The following is a 19,377-nucleotide window of genomic DNA, read 5'->3' as shown; positions in this document are numbered from 1 at the left end:
ATTTCAGAGGGAAATGTTGTACTTTTTACTCCACTACATTATTTGGAGAACTTTAGCTACCTTACATATTCACGTTAATAATGCATAATATATTCAACAAATAAGTTATGATGTAGGCTATTATTTAAGGTTAGAATAAGATTTCATTGGTCCCCAGGGCTAAATCCACAAGCTATCCAGCAGTATATAAAGGAAATACCTTAAGCAGCTGCAAGATAATAAGTTTAATGTACACATTAAAACATCAATAATCATAATCCACTAATACAATATAATTGCATATCATCCTGAAATAGGCCGCTCTGCATAGTGCATACTTTTACTGTTGGTACTTAAAGTTTATTTTGATTTTAATACTGGTATACTTTTAATTAGGTGAAACTTTGAATACAGTGTATTTCTTCTACATTGTGCTATTGCTGTTTTTACTTATGTAAAAGATCTGAGTTAATCTCCAACCACTGTACATCTATTTGGACTCTGCCCATCCTGCCAGCTGTAGGCCAGTCACCACAACAAACAACTAATTCACTAGCATGGTAAAGGATGTTTGTCTAGGATGCAGCAGTTTGCCTCCAAAATAGTGCTGTCCACCTTTCTTCAGAACATCTGGTGAATCACCAGTTAAATTGGAGGATGCATCAGAAATATTATTGCAAAGCTGCACAGTGGGTGTAACACTGGAATATCTGGACAATTAGATAATGGTAAAACTAAAGTGCTTGCAGGATGTCATGTCTTGTTAATCAGCAGCGGTTCAAAACGTGTGAGATTCATTCACCCACATTTTGTGTATGAAAGTGTGTCAATGAAAAACACACACTTGGTAATTTGTAAGAAATCTTGTAATGCTTTGGCAAATGGAGCTGCTGCTTGTGTCCTCATGCGAACACAGCACACCCCAATGATACTTGTCAATCCTGCTGATGTCTTTTAAATTGCAGGCTGCCTGAAGGCTTTTGGGTAATGCTTTAGATGATAGCCTGTGACGTACAGTGTAATTACTCCACAGTTATGATGTAAACTTTTGCACTCTAACAGTGTGCCGGCACAGTACGTACCAAAACACAAATATGTAGGTACTGGGAAACAAGATGTGAATAAATGGAATGAAGGGATAATAATTTGGGATATTACAAAAAACTTATATTGTGGTTATTTTTTAACTACCAGATATCTAATCTATTCTTACAGGGCACAGTATGACCTACTGAACAATAATATAGATGTTTGGGAGGAGTAAAGAAAATTTATGCTGTAGATATTTTATAACTACTGGTTAACTATTCCAATACTACAGGGTAATCTATGTATGAGTTGCTGAGCTATACTCTACTGGTCGTTTGGGAGGAATTTAGAGATAATTTATGCTGTAGTTATTATCTAATTCCTGGGAACTGATTATTACAGGGTAATGTTTATGTGGTATGATGTTGTTGGGCTGTATCTTGAACAGGACATTGTACATTTTTGAAGAATTTTGTATAGATCGAAGCATAGACTTTTATTTTGAAGGATCCGGTTAGTATTTCCGCTATCACGCGTCCCAGATTCTTCAAGTATTGCTAATATGTCGTCAGTATGTTCATTTAAATTGAGTACATGGGTATATTGGGTTTCATGTTTTGATCAGATACCTTTCTAAAAAGAAAAGAGCAGAAGGTTATCCCTGTAAGTATTTCCGTATTTCTATATTTCATTTTCCCGAACTGCACTTGCCCTACTTCCGATTTTACTTCCTTGTTGTTTCAGACCTTTTCCCGAGATGGTAGATACTCTGCTCGCTTCACTTTCCCAGCTTTATGTTGAAAATAAGAAAAGTTATTCATAAACACGTGTAGTTTTAGTCCAGTATATTGTTGTGTTTTGTATTAGCAGTTTTGTTTATTTTCATGCACAATTCAGCGCCTTGAGTGAGAAGTGTGTCGGATGTTTATGTGTCACGTGCGGTTGTAGTGTAGCGTCTCATGCTGAATATTATGTGAGGCTGTTCGTTATCATTGCGCAGTTTACTTATAGTGATACACAGGCTCTGAATGCCCTATTTCTTCACACTTGCAGTTGAGAATTAGACCCAGTACATAAAGAAGATAGTGGAATTTTAATATGAAAAAATGGCTGTTTCCTGTTAAAAAGAATTTCAGATGTTGATTTATTGTGATGTTTAAAAAAAAAAAAAAAAAAAAAAAATTGAATGTTATTCTAGGGCTGTGATCTAAGGACTCTGTACACAGGCAGGTTCTGAATGCAGACAATATGCGATCAGATCTATTTTAATAACCTGCAAAACTGTGGCCATAAGTGGCAATCACAGGATGAAGAGAAGTCATAAAGAATCCTCATTAATGTCACTTTATATTTGCAAGAAAGAATGTGTTATATGTTCTCTCAACCATTATTGTTTAACAGTGTATTCAAACCAATGTTTAATCACTGGGGGGTCAAAGACAAAACCTAAATGTTCTTTCTGGAAAATTTTGTCACAGGAGTGCACAGTGTTTGTGCAGAGAAGCTGAAACTTCATGAGCTGATTGGTATGCAGTGTTGACAGTTAATTTTGGTATATGTATGCATGCAGGTATGTGTGTGTGTTAGGGGTTGGGGGGTGATGGTTGAGTCATGGGGCCAAGCAGCACCTGTGCTCATTGGAAAGTACAAGTCTGACAAGTTTTTGAAACTTATGACTATCTGCAGACTAGCTCGTCATCATTCCAGGAATGTTTCTGCAAACTAAAAAAAAAAACAGCTCAATGTATTATATCATATTTTTTTCTGTGAGATGATCAACTTTGATGATCAAATTTGAACTATATTTCAGACTCAAAGGAGGAGAAATAGATCCTGATAGATCCTGGAATTTCTTACATAATGTAGGTTTGGGCAATGAAACAATATTGTTATATTGTTTTATTCAATATGAGTCTTTTTATTATTTTATGTATCTCATAAACAAAATTGACAATACTGTCATTTTCATATTTAAATGTTATCAAAATAAGATTATACAGTAATACTGTTGCACATATAATTTTGAATATATGAAAATGATGGGCTTTTGTTACAACATGTCAGTACCATATCAATGTTGTAATATTAATACTATGCTTACTCAGCACATGGACAGCATTTTGTCTAATTACTTTTAATTCTTTGAAACTTATCAAAGACAAAACCATAGACAATAGGGAAAGAAGGAAGTAAGCATTCCTTTTTTCTTTTATTATCGTCTCTATTCTTAGTGCAATCACTCAATTCCTCATTGCATAAAAGAGTCCCCATCGTTGGTCTCCACTGTTGGAACGTTCCAGTTTTTCTCTCCATCCATTCACTATTGTGAAATAGTCCTCTTCAGAGAACTCCTGCAGGGGACACAGGCAGAGGCCATGAGTAGTCATCCAAAGAATTTAGTTTCTTTTGTTTTTTTTTAAGTTAATGAATGACATGATGTGGGTGCAAGTATAACCTTGTGTTGTTGACATAATTTTGAAGTGTGCATGCTAACCTCAATGAATTCATCCTTGATGGCCTCTGCTCTCTGCAGCTCTGTCTTAATCACCTGGATGAACTGGGCTGTTCGGTCTTCTGCCCGAACGTTGCAGAAACCAGCCTCCTGAATGAACTACAGGAGATACAGAAGGGGTGAAGTAGAGTGGCAACAGCACCACCAGCTGATGGATAGCAGTAACACATCAGCAACACAGAGGGCACAGTCACACAAAGGTTTTGTGTACGGGAGAAGACTTTGACTTTTAAGGACTTACCCAATATGCTTATCTAATTCTTTCCCAAAAGTTTTCACCTTTGGCCACTGCAAAGCAGACATGTCTGTCTGGTGTTGTATGGTGTGCCTCATGAAAGTGAAATGTTTTCTATGAGGCCATCATAGAGCTCCACTGTTGACCATTTTTAGAGGCTGCTGCAGTGGTTTACAGTAATCAATCCAAGTAAACAAGATTTCTGTACTTTTGCAACATTTCCTTATTGTTTGTTTGTTTGTTTCCCGACAGTGTGGTAAAATAGATGCAACACAATGATTTAAAATGCATTATCATTTTGGAAAAATAAAACCAGAACCAAAACAAATGGCTGCCAGGAATAAAGCCCAGCGTATATTAGATTTTAAAGGCAATGTCAATACCGTAGAGTTTAATTTAGTATATTTATTACACACATTTCTATACTCACAATTATTGTAATTCATCACACACCACATACAAAAATATTGATAAATCTATGATAAGCATATATCAACATATACGGTGGCTTGGTTGATTTATTGCCACGGCATTAAAAATAATTTGGGATATTTGGAAGGTTTACCCTTTTACTTTGGGCATAAAGTGGATGGCCGTCAGTAAGTTGATATATTGGATGGTAAAGTTTGAGAACAGACACAACAGTGTCCCAGACACTGAAACTGAGAGTAATTGGTACTGTATGCCAATCCTCTCGTCACATATTTGTAAAGAGGACCAAAGGGCTGAACAAACTCTTACATAATTAGACTGTACTGTTTGTTTACCTTGCCATACTGTGAGGGTGTATAAAGGACGTAGCCTCTCTGTTTGACGTAGGACTCAAACGCTGGTGTCCAGGGCTTTTCGCCACAGCAGTAGTCACTGATAAGCAACTGGCCACCTGGCTTTAACCATGACTGGACGCAAAGAAAGAAATGAAAAACAAGTAAAGAAAGTTAGACCGGATAAAGCGACAAAAAGGGAAAACAAGAAATCTGTATAGTAGGGGTGTAAGAATTCTCCAAATTCAGTTTGATTCAGACCTCAATTTCTCAATCATACCTTTTTTTTGTGTTTTTTTTGTGCAGGCACGATAACTCGATCATGACTGGACCAAAATAGTCACACGACACACAAAACATAGGTGTAATGTGTCATATTTAAACATTTATTTTGCCTGTCCTAACTTTAAATAGAATAATAATTTGGTGATTTACATACTTTATAGTGTGAACTGTGAAATGGAAAATGAGTTTTGTTACATTGTAACGTAATAACAGCTCAACCGGTTGCACCTGCAGGGTTAGGGGTTACTGTTCGGTCTGCTGGTATTACACCATAAGATCATAGACTTTTAATTCCACAAATCATTACACCCCTACTGTATATGACATCAAAATGTTGCTTTTGTTTAGTTTTTGTTTATGTTTTGTAAGATCTACCAGATTTGCTCTCCAAACAAATTAAAAAAATGGTTTGGAAATCATTGAAATCAAAAGTTTTGACTTAATACAGTTGTCTAAAAATGAGAGAAAATGCTCACATGGAAGCGTTTGAAGAGGGCCAGTTTGTCATCTATGTGTAGGATCGTGTCTCTGCTGTAGATCACATCAAAGGAACCTTCTGGGAACGTTCTCTTAGTGGCATCAGCCACCTCAAACTGGACCTGATGTAGAGTACATGCCATTATTGATAAAAAAAAACAAAAAACAAAAAAAAAAACATTAATCAAACCATTATCCTTGGTGTTTAAACCAATAGGATTAGGGAACATTTAGACGTACTGATGGCAGCTTCTCAGTGATCGCCCTCTCCATGGCGATGTCCACCATGTTATCTGACAGGTCCAGGCCAAGCACTTCCACTCCAAAGGTCTGAAACGGGACATTATCGTTGCCATCATTACAGTTGTTGCAATCATTCTAATCATTATAACATCTCTCTATCTTCATTATTAGTATCACCCTAACTATGCCAGATTCCTTGCCTCCAGTTCCCTGCCTCTTACCTTTGCCATGTAGAAGTCTCCTCCACCGATGCCACAGCCAACATCAAGAACCTTCTGTCCGGGCTTCAGGTTCAGTAGATCCACAAACTCCTGTTAGCACATGTTGCAAAAGCTTTAGTTTAATGAAAGCCCTGAAAGATTGACCCATATAGTTCTGTCTTAAAGCCCCCATTATCTCCAAGGATGATTAGGATGAAGGGTGCAGGTTTTATACTGTAATGTTAATTTTTGTATTTTCATTATTTCATTCATGACTCGCATATAAATTCTTTGAACCATCTTGGAAAAAAAAGTTGTACAGTAATATACCACAACATTACCTTTATTTCTGAAATGTAGGAGTTTTAAATAAGTTATCACATCTCACTTTTCTTAGTCGTTAGTCATGAAAATTATTCTATATTAATACTGAATTAAACACTCCAAGGTCTGATGTATGTATTGATTCATGTGGCCTTGTGTGCATTGTAGAATGAAAGCGCAGCTTCTCTCACACAAAGATAATAGAAACTTTCAAAGACAACAGATTGAGAAAAGAGTAGTATCGGCTGATAAAGCTTTTTCAATAAAAGTCATGGTCATTTATTTGTTTGATAACAAGACTGAGGGTTTACAGTGCCTAGGAACAGCAGTGCTTTGAGCTAAATGTTAATGTCAACACGCTAACATGTTTATACCATGTTCACTGTCTTAGTTTAGCATGCTGAAATTTGTGTATTAGCAATAAACACAAAGTAAAGCTGGGGTCGCCCAGCCTTTATTCCTACCTTGGTAGTGCTGGGCCCGCCCGTGCTGACGTAACCAGCCCCAAACATCTTCTCATAGCGCAGGATACCGCGGCTGGTGTACTGCTGGTTGTCCAGGAACTGCTGGAAGGTGCTGAATCCATTCTGGTTGTTTGAGGAGCGGGGAACCTTCTCTAGCAGCCAGCAGATTTGATTGGGATTGTTCTTCATCTGGAACAGGAGGACAATGAGGAGGTGATGGAGAGGATGCAGGTGGGGGGGCAGGGAGTGGGTAGAGAGGGAAGATGGGCAAGTGAGATGGCTTAACTGCACATTGACACGCCAACATCACATACTGGTATGCCCTTCTATGTTATATTTCAAGTCTCATTTAATAATTTAGTAAAGCTTAAAGGACTTTACCTCAACATAGGTCTGAACTTTCTTTTTCAACACAATGTCGAAACCAAACTTTTGGCCCCCCTCAGGCCCCTCCACTTGTACTGATGATACCAGGTGGCTGTATTGTGCCTCAGTGCGGTAGCAGGTGGGGTTGAAGTCCCTCTTGCTGTCACCTTGGAAGAAAGTTACAAGTTGAAACAAATCTTTCTCGTTAATGTATAAGAAAAAGATAAACCGGTGACTGTTGCTTAACAGTTGTAACAGCAGACTATGATATATAAAGAATGAAACTGAATCTGGACTGCAAAACTTAAATTTGTCACAGCTTTATTTCAGATTCAGTTACTGTAAATGTTTAAATACTGAATATGATGTATGACAGATATGGACATTTAAATATTAGCTCAGTACCTGATCGGTGGTTGCAGGATTCTCTGAAGAAGACAAAGCCACCGGGCCGCAGCCAGCCAAGCATCTTCTCTATGAAGGACTTCAGCTCCTCGTCACTCAGGTACATCAGCAGCCAGTTGGAAAAGATGAAGTCAATGCTGAGAAGCAGATTGAACACACCAGGAGCATTAACTGCATTTGTTTTATTTTAATATATGTTTTTTGTATAGTGTTACTCTGAGTGTAGTATTCTGCTCTCTGATCTCTTGCAACAACACTGACGCCACTTGCCGACTCTGGAAGTTGGTCATAAATGCCAAAACAACATGGAGTCCTTGTTGTATGCAAGCGCCTTTGCCTATATGAACCTACATCAGACAGGTATTGTGACCACAGTACGACTTGGTTTGCTTTGTTCTCATGAAGCTTGAGATAGTTCAATTGTGGAGAATGTCAAGTATTTAGTGATTGGAGGCACCAATGCTCCTCAATAATGATACATTTTGGAAAGAATGGGTCGAAAAAGAAAATGGTGCGTTAAATTGTATTCATCATTAACATGACAAGTATAAACCATAATTTAACTAAAGTGTAACTTATTTTCTTTTGTCTAAATAAAGACAATAGTGTGATTTTGATGCAGTTTAGAAATATTTCATGTATCTGTTACCTGACAGCCACAAGGGGGTGCTAGTCTGTTTCTGTTCGGTATTCATCCACTAGTGGCCTGAATGACTTGCCACTGGAAGTTAAAAAATTTCATGGCAACCCATTCAATAGTTTTTGAGATATTTCAGGCTGAAGCAAAGTGATGGGTCGATCAAACAACTGACAGACCAACAGAATGACACTGCCGCTCCTACAGACACACTGCTATTGTGGTTAAAAACAAAGACATAAAGTGTTAGTAAGCTACAGACATCTTAACACACACTTGTTTGGGGGGATATCCAGCTTTGTGACGTCAGCTCGGATGAAAGTAGCGTTGCCATGGTGACCATTTTCCTGTCTGTTCCTCTCCACAAAGCTTTCCATGAAGTCCACAGCCGTCACATGGGCAGCCTTGGTCAGCAGGTGGCTGGTGTAACGACTATAAAGACACATGTCAGTATTACTGTATATCTATGCAGCTCTAAACAACTGACGTCATCACGTCTTAATTGCATTCTGCCTAGTCTCAGCCCTTTATCTGTTTACGTTTCTCCTACTCTCTGTGCTCACATATACTATAGTCTCTCAACATGGCCGGATTTCCAAGAAAGTTGTTTTCATTCACAGGTTTTTCTGTTTATGTTGTCAGGCAACGGAACAAGTTTGAAATAGTGACTGAAATGCGGCCCATTAAAACTACAACACCTTCTAAGCCATTTCCGTGTTGCTACCCTGCCCTTGCTAATATCCCGATTTTATTTCCGCGACATCGTCTGACAAAACATCAAACAAGTAAGTTAGAGACAAAAACTGTGCTGTGATTTCGGCTATATTTACTTGTACCATTAACTTGAGAATGGTCACTCCGTGTGAAAGTTAGAAGCGACAGAATATCTTTCATTATTTTGTCTCACAGCAGTCTCCTTCTGGGATCCACTATTGTTTTCAACAACTGTAGGCTATTTCCTAAAAAGTGACCGGGATTTACCTCAACTGCAGAAGGTAATAGGAGTTTATTTGAGGCACACTTGTATTTCAAATTCCCTCTGTTTGATAAAATTGATCTTACAGCAATTTAGTAAGGCGTTTTCAGATGCCCCTGTTTACCGTGTTAAAGTTGATGCATCAGCTGTTAATACAAACTCAACAGTTCCTGAAATTGTTTCAAATTAAAAGTCCTCTAGTGTTTCAGTGGGCAGAGACACTTTATTTCTTAACTTTTAGCGCTGTGCAGATGTGCTGCACTAAGTGTACTGGCTCATTTCCGGTTTCTGGTGTTACTGTTGTTTACACGATATTCAGATCTGCTTGTTTCTTTAGCTTAGCAGTTACCGATGACTTCACTCTTTCTTTCCCACTCTGCTGTTTTTGTTATTCCGCTGCCTCCTGTAGTAATAATGGTACATTATGATGCAAAGCTGTTTATTTGCCGTAATGGAGACGAGTCAAAATGAATTGCAAGCGCCATTGCGGTTTCCCTCTAGCTCCCTTAGCCCAAAGCCCATACATGGTCCAGCCACATCTTTGTCTTGTTTTAAAAAAATTCCTAAATCCAGCGTCAAATGCGCTATATTAGCAACGCTGCAGGCTGTAAACTAATAGAAACTATTGGCGCCAATTCATTTTGAAAGAGCAATGGCCAATGGGGAAAAAACCCTCACTTGTTATTTGGCTGACCAATGGTGGAAATAAGATCACTCAAATAGGATCATTTAGTCAGTCACTCACAGACATTACTGATTATAGGGCTGGCTCTCTGTTGTGGTCCAGGCAAAATAACTTGTGCTGGCTGTATCTCTTTGTAAGAAAGGAGCATCACGGCTCTTGTTTATAAAGCTTTTCTTAAGAACCTTACATCTTGCATGGGAACCTTATCAAACTCACTCTCATGTCTTTTGCTACAGGCCCTGAAATTAAATAGCGACCTTAATTAAACCCTGATCACACACAATCCACTACTACACAGGCACAAATGCAGCTGTATGCTCACCCGATGCCAGCTCCGAGCTCCAGCACTTTGTATCCGGTCAGGCAGGGCAGCATAGAGAGGATCTCAGGCAGCTCATGCTGAGTCAGCTCCCTGGCCCGAGAGTCCAGCATCATCTCCTCCACTGTGGCGGCCTGTGAGTGCTCCTTCCAAAACGCTGTCATGTTGCTACGAACTGTGAAGCACACAGGTGTGCAGGTGAGGTAGGCAGAAATTTGTGTGTAGGGGCAGTAGCAATACTATTAAAGGTAGAGTAAGGGATTGTAATCTAATACACTTTTTTTTATCAAATTCAGTTTTTAAATAGGATTGATTGGGAAGAGAGACCTGTGCAGAGACTGGAGGTAAATGGCGAGCACATGGAAGAAATTTGCTACTGGTGACAGCATGACAGTGGAATATACTCCACGCTGCAACTGGCCCGCACCCCAAATGACAGGCACACAGAGATGGTGAGGAAATAGGCTGATGGGACCGATAAAAACGTAATTAATTTTATGGATGTTTTGAAGGTACACCAACCCACTGCTGCAGCGGCCAACTGCGATTGTTCCTGGTATTTACGGTGGCCATTCCAACTATGGTGGAAAGACCTGAGAGAGTTGAAAGACTTGAAGATGGATGCAGAGTTTGCTCTGTTTCTGCTGGACAGGTGGGTAACATTAGCTTTGCCAATAGGTGTTGTTATGTCTCGTTTGCTAACGTTTATGATAGCTAACTCAAATTGGTTAGTCAGCAAGCAGGTACTGGTGTCACATTTGTGTTTGGTATTGTTAACTTACTTGCCCACAGACATTTGGCTCACTTTATAGTTTGCCAAAATATGCTGTTTCTGTGATGTTAGCTTTAGAGTCGTGATTATAGCTGTCTGAAGATGGATGCGCTGGCTATGGGAAACCGTTTTGTCCTCTCTGCATGTTAGTTTTGCAGCAGCACCTGCAGCAATGGTTTGCTGTCTTGTTGTTTGCTCTGTATCATGTTATGTATTTATTTATCCGTACAATGTGCAAAGGGTTTTATGGTCACAAAGACCTAAAACCACAAGTTAGCACAGTGGATTTATTTGGTTCGATGCATGATTCGAAATGCTATGCCAGGTAACTTCCTTGTTAACTCAGCTACAAAACAATCTTACAACTAACTCTCTTTAGTTTTTACTCCGCTGTGTTTATGGTGCTGTGTTTGTGTGCATGCCATTTGTTTGATGACATTTTATATTATAAGGTTTTGGTGAGAAAGATTATTGACTTCTGCGCTGTATGCATTTCATGCTGTCTGTCTGGATTCCACCACTGTGTCGGTGCTTTGGTAATGGTCGTCCATGTATTTGGGGGGGGCGGAGCTTCTGAAAAATATCAACATTCTTGCTCCAGCACTGCTTACTCTACCTTTAATATAATATTAATATTTACAAGAACACAAAGATGATGTTTAAGAGGAGGGACTTTCATGCGGCCTGGTCAAACAAAAATGGAACAAGGATATGCAGTGAGACAATGATAATGACATATAAATAATTAAATAGATAGAAATTAGTGCTACAGACAACCGACACTGATGAAGCAGAAATCCATGCTTAGCTAAACTGTAAAATCAGAGTATAGTATCAGAGACTACAATCAGATGAGGGTCCCCATGCATACAATAACAAGCTATCAATTTAGTTTCAATGAATTTTTGAACAACACAAGTCATTGTTCTACATGTATATCCTTGGGAATATGTGGCAAAGTTCAATGATCCCTACCTGTGAATCATCTATCAAACAGTTCAGTAAACAAAAACAAGTATTCATTATGTTTCTCTTCAGTTCAGTTACATCCTAAAATAAACATCCAAACAAGAAGCAGACAACTCATGTTACTTTCATTCAAGTTAAAAGTAAAACTTCTATGTTAATTCATAACTTTTGACCTAAAATTCCTTAAAGATAAATGCCACAGAGGTCATGTCTGGCACACAGATTAACCATTAGTCAAACATGATCAAGTAACCTCAAACAATACACTGATGTGGCACATCATGAGGCAGATTTGCCCAGAATTTAACTGTTTCACTTTGTTCGCTATTAAAACATAGGATGTTTTACATGCTTTCGGCAATAGGACATGCACTATATTCTACTTCCATGACACAATAGGTTCTCATTGTTAAAATAGCTTGGTAACTGTAAATGAGTAAAAAAAAAATCCCTGAAATGCTTAATGACAAATACTGCAAACCTTTCTATTAAGTCATTCATCAGCTTTGCCAGAAAGCCAAAGAATCCATTTGTTTGTAATGTGCATCAGCAGATAATGCAATAGGCTGCAGGACATGATGCAATCATGCACTCCTGGTTTATAAAAAAGTTTATTTTAGCCACAGACAACCCAAACATCAGACTTTGCTAAGCTGCCAGCAGCACAGCACAGTAAAGTGGCCACTAAACTCCAATCTTCTTGTAAAGAGGTGATGAAAGTGGAAAAGTAAATGTCTTCACAGTCCCCTACCAGGTTACACACTGAGCACTGGGATAAGTGCAGGCTAACATTCAAGCAGACAAAGCTACTGGGATCAAATGACAGCTTCAGTCAAATCACTGACACATTACAGCTCAGAGTACAGGATAACATCCATCAGCAGCACAAAACAAAACATACAAGCTTCAACAACGTTCACACTTGGGTGCCATCAGTTGCATCAGCTGGCTCACATCCACGTTTCAATAGTAATTTCAACTTCTCACCACTGACAGAATTCAGTTATAACTCTGCTCATACCTTTTTCCATGGTGGTCTTTGGCTGATTTGAATTTAATGTAAAATTAGTCAACAATGCCCATTCAGTCTGGCAATTAACGATAGTTTTAATTATACGTAGATCACTGTAAGTATCCTTTGTCTGACAGAGCGCAGGTTCCACGTTGTGTGGGCGCTCTTTAAATAACAGGGCGATCGTGGTGCGTGGAGGAGGTGGTCGCCAGGTAGGAAACCGACCATTAGGATGCGCCCAGTTTGATGATAGGGGAGGGGAGGGGGAGCACGTGAATAATAAGGGTCTGTAGATTATCAGAGACATGTTTATGGCCGGGATTCACCTGACAATGTGCACACATAATAGACCTCTATAAAAGATCTCAGAGAGAGACACATCTACAGATACGTTAGTGTGTCAGTAAATTACACTCACATCTCTTTGCGCGGTGGTTGGTTTATGATGAATTGTGGTGCGTTGTGTGTTTCCTGGTCTCCCTCGCCGGCTCACAGCTCATCCCGCCTCAGATGTGCTGACACGTAGGAAATAGTCGGTGGCATGCGCCGATTGCATCATTGCCTCATAGTGCAGCTGAAAACCTCAGCGCTGTTAAGGTGGAGAACAGTGACTGCTGAGCGGCCGACCCTGACAATAAATCTTACACTACAGAACCTTTCGTGTTGACATGTTTTGATCAGACCCATAAACACAAGAGTCCATGCACGCGGCGCAGTTATCGGGCGTTTTCGTTGATAATGAAATTATTCGTATGACTCGACAGAGACTACAGGTGCAGTTTGACTTGAAAGTTGCAGTGTCACTGCAGCTTTTTAGTGTTAAGACTGAAACAGGGAATCTAACAGTTTGTAACACAGTATGCAGCCGTTTTCGTAAGGCAGGTTTTTCAGTGACTCGGGGATACACGTGTGCAGAAGTTGCCCATGTAGTCAAGGCCATGGTGAAAAATAAATAGGAGAGACTGTGATAACCTACAATATAGTGTAGTATAGCGTGTTATGAACGATTTATTCATACAGTATTTATGAATGCTAAATATGGGGGTTGAAATAAAGCATATCAAGCTACCAAGGGCTTTATATGAAGGTCATACATAATAGTAATTTTTTTATAGAATAGTTATAAGTTATTGAGTTGTCTTGCTGCTTTAATAGTCCCTTAAGTTGCAGTTAAAAAAAAAAATTAACAAAATATATCAACGTTAGTAAACCATTCTACATTTTTTTATTTACATTTAATTTGATCTGTTATTATTATTCATTTATTTTACAAAAATCTATCACGACTACAGCTGTGACAATAACTAGTTTTTAAATGGATTGTGGTCAAGATGTGGTCCACTGAAGTAGGAAAAACAACAACCAAATTATTAATTAACCATTAATAATAAATTTATTTATTTATTTTCTTATAAATCCCCATTAGTGTGACTAAATAAAAAAAGTGGTGCTAAATCGGGTTGCTAAGGGATTCTTCAGCATACGGCAGCATCTTAGGAGGAGTACTGAGAAGTTCATTTTTCCACAGATAAGAAGCACCGATGGTAAATAGTCCCGGATGGAAACCTTTTGATCCGCAATAATCAGAATCATAAACAAGTTTATTTACCAAGTGGGCTGTACACACAGTCGATACTAAATGCCAGAGCAATGTAAATGACTGCACAAAAAGATAAACATAGCCATTATTGATTAGGCAGGTAAAGTAGACAGTATAGACAAACATACAGAAAAACTAAACTCCCCTTCATGTGTACAGTTACAGGATAAAATGTACATGAGCTATGGCATTATTTACTATATGTACAACACTGGACAACAGGATTGTCTTGCATTGCAGCTACACCATAATGGAACATGTTTCCTGAGGTGATAACCTGTCGGAAGAATCTGTTCTCATGTCTGGTTGTTTTGGTGCCGAGTGATTTGTAGCTCCTTCGGGGAGGGGAGAAAGTCAAATAATTTATGTCCAGGGCTTGACCGGTCTGTGGTGATTTTCCCTGACTGACTGTTTACTGACTTTGGAGTTGCACAGTTCCTGGAGAGTTGGCCGGGCAGCACCAGTGATCTCTTCAGCAGACTGACTGTCCTTCATAGTGTTTTACTGACCTTTGTTGTGGTCGATCCAAACCAGACTGTGATTCATGTGGAGAGACCCAATAGCTGTGGTTGTCCTATGATTTTAAATGCCTTTACCACCTTATGCAGGAGGAGACACTGTTACCAGATAAGTGGAGGATGGTTAAAACTGTTTTAAGTGTATGTAAGTGTTTTTTTGTTGGCACATCTTCTGTCTTTTGTTGTAGTTCCTCTTTAGATCCCAGGATACTCAGAGGTGATCATTGGTGCAAAAGGAGAGCACCACTGGATCTTCTGCTTCCTTTCTCTCAAGATGTTGGTTAGCGGTGTTGAATATGGTGTATTCTGTGTGAGCTGGAGTGAGTGTGGTGTGAGTTCCTATTGTACCAGCAGTCAAACACATTCAGGTTGTCAGCCAGTTTGCCGCGGAGTGGGTAGAGGGTTTCCTGGAGCTGGTGATGTTTTTCACCAAGCTGTTGTCGAGTCATTGGTTGTAAAGATTTTATACTTGTAGTGTAATTCCTCTTACTCATATTTCCTTTGTCAGTGAATTTTCATCTTCCCTTCTGTAGGCCTACCTTGAGCTGGTTAAGCTGACATTGGCTGTGAACTTTGATTTGTCATGTTGTATCTCTGCCAACTTTTTTTTTCTGAAAACACTCACAAATAGACCATTCAGCTGTACCAACATTGCCTGAAAAGGCAGGTCTTGTTCTGCATACAAGCAAACTTTGGTGTGGTTCAGTTTAGTGAGGGTATTGATATGATGCAAGAATGTATTTTCATTTTTTTCTTTGTTGCAGAAAAAAGGTGTTCCTTCTATTTCACTGATAGACATTTGATGGCGGTGATGTGCCAGGAAATGTAGCAATATGCCAACAAATACTACTACTGTTAGTTTGATTTAAATATGAATTTTTAATTTTTGTGCTGTACTGCCAACACAATTTTAATCCAAAAAAGGAGACATCCCTTTGGTCGTAATTAAAAACAATTAACCACAAAGATAAATAAATATATGTTGTATTTACAATATGGCCATTGAATGAATAAAAGAAATTCTTTTGTTTTTTTCCTCAGAACAGATAAGTCAGATATGGAATTTACATGTAGTATTTCAATAAATATCACCTCAACATCAGAACTGATATATCTGTGTGGTCTATACCAGAAGTTGTTTAGTATGCAGATACATAATCATAGAATTAACAGTGGATTAGACAGAGAGAGAGAAAAGGCTTTTGGTGTCAAAGCAGTGGACTGCAGCACCAGTATGTAAACAGTGTGCATAATTTTGTGCACAAGTGCGCTTGCAGATGTGTTTGTGTGTATGTGTGATTGATTACTTGTGTTTGACTTTTTGCACAGTTCCAGCATAACCACATCCAAAGTTCTTTGTAACAAGACTGAACTAGACGAGAGCATGAGATATCATGTCTATGTCAGGGTTTCTGACATAGATAGATTATGATCTAGAAAGTCCCTAAACATGGTCATATAATATCAACACCAGTTAAAAGTACATGTTAAAGGTATGTCAATGTCAGTACTGATAAAGGAAGAATATATTGACCAAAAGAAGGTGCCTCTAAGTCATGGATGTTAAACCTGGTTCAGCATGTAACTGAAACTGAATAGGTGACTGACTTGTGCAGAATGATTGAACTCCAAATGGATTTTCAATATGGTTCATGTTAACTTTAGTTAGGACGTGGTGATGTGTATTTATAATCACTGTCCATTTCACCTCGGGTGAGTGTCCCTGTACAGATGTGAATCAGAGCCCAGTGTGGAGATACGTGATTTAGGCAGTGATAATCAATAAAAAACAAAAAAACAAGAAGAATTGAGCTGAAGTATAATATATTGAGACTGAGAATTAGAGCTTGACTTTGAAGTTCTGAAGCTTTTAAAGCATCATGGACAAGAAGTATTCAGTGCTAAGAAAAATGTAAAATTAAACATCAGTTCCATGACAACTGGGCAACTCCCTCTGTTGAAGAAGATTTTATTCAGTCAAAAGTTTTAGAGGAGCCACTAAATGAACCTTGTGCTGTGATTGTTTTGATAGTAGTCCATATTGTATATTTTAAAATCTCAAATAATCTGTAAATATCTGCAGTAATTGGCAAGATCTGAAATATTTCTGTCTCTCAAACACTTTGATGAGCCTGACAGCCATCTGAGTAGGTGGGATACAGTATAGCTTCGTTGATACAACAAACATCCTGCAAATTGGTTGGAGGATGCATCTTCAGAAGCTGAACAATGTCTAATTGTTTGTTTGAACAAACTGAGTTGGAGGAGGAAAGGAGTAAGCATTTCCCACCGCAGCAAAGCGGCTGTAAGTGATTACTTATAGAGATAATATTGACATGGCTATTGTGAAAAATTAATTTTCTTGTCTACAGCTTTGGCAGAAAGCCTCATGTTCTGAAATTGAGAGCGACATTTGCTATCTGGTTTTCACGGCTGGTTTGGGTGTGTCTGTCCAGGAGGCACCTCCATTACATCCTCATCTCCAACTGAAGGTTAAAAAGCAGCTTGTGAAAACCAGTGTTGCCTTAAACTTTTTATAAATTTTACTTATGTGTAATAAACATCATTCCTACTTCAGAAGGAGATCTTTGATCAAACAAAGTTAACTCTGAAACTCTGAAACTGAAAAATGGATATACTGTAAGATGGACAAAATGATCTTGTAATGACGAAACTAAAGAAAGAAATAGAATTTTAAATGTAGAGTTATGAGGTAAATATTTTGGAGACGGACTTATATGTTTTTATTGGTCATATTTGCACCCGAAAAGATAGTAGATCAGAAATTTGGGAAACTTTCATGCAGGAAATAACAAGATGTTGTTTGTTTGAACGTGAGAATATGAAAGTAAAGACCACTTTCACTCTTTGTCCATTAGATGTCAGTAAAGACCCACAAAAATTCTGATAGAATAAAAGCAGCTAAACACAGGCAGTGGTAGTAGGTTGTCGGGGATTAGAGCTTTTAAGTGAATGAATGAATTCAGACAGTTATTAATCTACTTTTGCTATCTTTTAGAAAACACCATACACTCATAACAGAGGAGAGCAGAACTGACAGCAAACACAGGGTTTGAACATTTAAAGTTTTGGCAACAGCAAGGCATCATTAAATTGTAATGTTAAGAAAAGGGCTTAATCAGAGCTTATATAATACTCACAGGAAGGAAGCAGTCTCTGTACACAACCTGGTCTTCACTATAGACTTCTTTAGGGAGAAAAGGAGGTACGCTTAAGAGTCATTTGTGTAGTTGACAACAGTACCGAGATAGGCTGTGGCATTCAAACGATGACTGATTAGGGTTAGGAGTCCAAAGTGTGCCACGAAAACATTCCCCACACCATTACACGACCAGCACCACCAGCCTGGACTGTTGACACACGGCAGGGGCCATGGATTCATGCTGTTGACACCAAATTCCAACCCTACCATCTGTGCCTCAGCAGAAATCCAGATTCATCACACCATGGGCTCCGTTTTTTCCAGTCTTCACCTGTCCAGTTTTGGTGAATCTGTGCCCAGTGCAGCCTCACATTTCTGTTGTTGGCTGGCAGGAGTGGGACCTGATGTGGTCTTCTGCTGTTGTAGCTCATCCACCTCAAAGGTTGGATGTGTTGTGCATTCTGAGATGTTTTTCTCTTCACCACAGTTGTAAAAGCTGGTTACCTGAGTTACCATAGCCTTTCTGTCAGTTCCAACCAATCGGGCAATTATCCTCTGACCTCTCTCATCAACAAGGTGCTTCTTTCTGCAGAACTGCTGCTCGCTGAATGTTTTTTTTTGTTGTTTTCCTCATCATTCTGAGTAAAATCCTCTGGACACTGTTGTGCATGAAAATCCCAGGAGATCTGTTGTGTCTCTCTGGCACCATATAATGTTTTGTAGCCAACATCACTTTACTCTCTGTATTCCGTGCCTTTGCCAAAAATCTCATTAAAAAATGGCAAAAGCGATGATGAAATATGCTGCAAAACAGCCGACATATTAACATCTTATTATATATCAAGTAAGAAAAGAATAATTTTCATGGTTTTTTACCCCAAAAAAATGAAACAAGAATGAGGTTTAAGACGTCTTCTTTCATTTGTGCGCTGGTTTTACATTTCCTGCATGAAGTGAGGTGTAATGATAATAATAGTCCATTGTGATCATCACTCATAAATATTCATGAGGCCTTTCATGTGGAGAGGGTTTGTTTTGTTTTGTTCGCTGCTCTCCAGAATTAGCAACTTCCCCTGGGACAGAAGTGTATCGTTTTCTATTTTACCAACAGGTTCTCCTAACAGAAGATAGATGGGGAGAATCTTTTACTGCTTAAGTGCTGCCAATGTTATACAATAACTGGAGAAAAAAAAATGCGTTTGAGTCAATATGATATGGGAAATAAACAAGGACATATTAGATGTGCTCAGTCCCAGGGAGAAAATAAAGTAATTGCTCTTCACTTGAACTTGAGTGCAGATGAGTTGTCACTGGAGTGAAAAAAAACATCTTTGCACATGAAAGATTGATCAGAAATTTCTCAAACCACGTTTCAGTTCCAGGTTTCCTTATTCCCTTGAGAGAAGGTGGAAGGTGGAAGTTAAACATCAGCAGAGAGAGTGA

At 38.7% G+C, this 19,377-nt stretch overlaps 1 protein-coding gene and 1 long non-coding RNA gene across 4 annotated transcripts in view; one reads left to right on the top strand and one right to left on the bottom strand.

The window, feature by feature from the left end:
- Window positions 1-3,198: 3,198 nt before the first annotated feature.
- Window positions 3,199-12,823, bottom strand: pmt (phosphoethanolamine methyltransferase). Its single transcript, XM_023407314.2, has 12 exons — window positions 12,663-12,823; window positions 9,904-10,075; window positions 8,197-8,352; window positions 7,284-7,420; window positions 6,894-7,045; window positions 6,513-6,701; window positions 5,746-5,835; window positions 5,522-5,611; window positions 5,281-5,403; window positions 4,523-4,654; window positions 3,503-3,619; window positions 3,199-3,359 (listed from the first exon to the last, which is right to left on the bottom strand). Exons 1-12 carry the CDS (start codon window positions 12,670-12,672, stop codon window positions 3,249-3,251), a joined length of 1,479 nt encoding a protein of 492 aa, XP_023263082.1. The 5' UTR covers window positions 12,673-12,823; the 3' UTR covers window positions 3,199-3,248.
- The window catches only part of LOC147819067 (uncharacterized), a 25,199-nt gene continuing 15,890 nt past the window's right edge, over window positions 10,069-19,377 (top strand). The window contains exon 1 of one of the 3 annotated variants that reach the window (XR_015437313.1): window positions 10,069-10,552. This is a non-coding gene — a long non-coding RNA (uncharacterized LOC147819067). Of the gene's footprint in view, window positions 10,553-14,279; window positions 14,917-19,377 lie in introns of those variants that run through there. The other 2 variants (XR_015437312.1, XR_015437311.1) reach the window with 2 other exon arrangements.

Source organism: Seriola lalandi, unplaced genomic scaffold (assembly GCF_002814215.2).
Source record: "Seriola lalandi dorsalis isolate HSWRI2012SDOR001 ecotype SW California unplaced genomic scaffold, Sedor1 jcf7180002054333, whole genome shotgun sequence".
Classification (NCBI taxonomy): domain Eukaryota; kingdom Metazoa; phylum Chordata; class Actinopteri; order Carangiformes; family Carangidae; genus Seriola; species Seriola lalandi.
The sequence above is the reverse complement of the archived record's forward strand: the minus strand, read 5'-3'. Positions and strand labels throughout refer to the sequence as shown.

What these genes read in the sequence shown, in the direction of transcription:
- pmt (XM_023407314.2), bottom strand. An exon ending in GAGACTTCTACATGGCAAAG is followed by an intron (nt 5,612 to 5,745) that starts GTAAGAGGCAGG and finishes GTCCCGTTTCAG; the next exon opens with ACCTTTGGAGTGGAAGTGCT. An exon ending in CCCTCTTCAAACGCTTCCAT is followed by an intron (nt 4,655 to 5,280) that starts GTGAGCATTTTC and finishes CTTTGCGTCCAG; the next exon opens with TCATGGTTAAAGCCAGGTGG.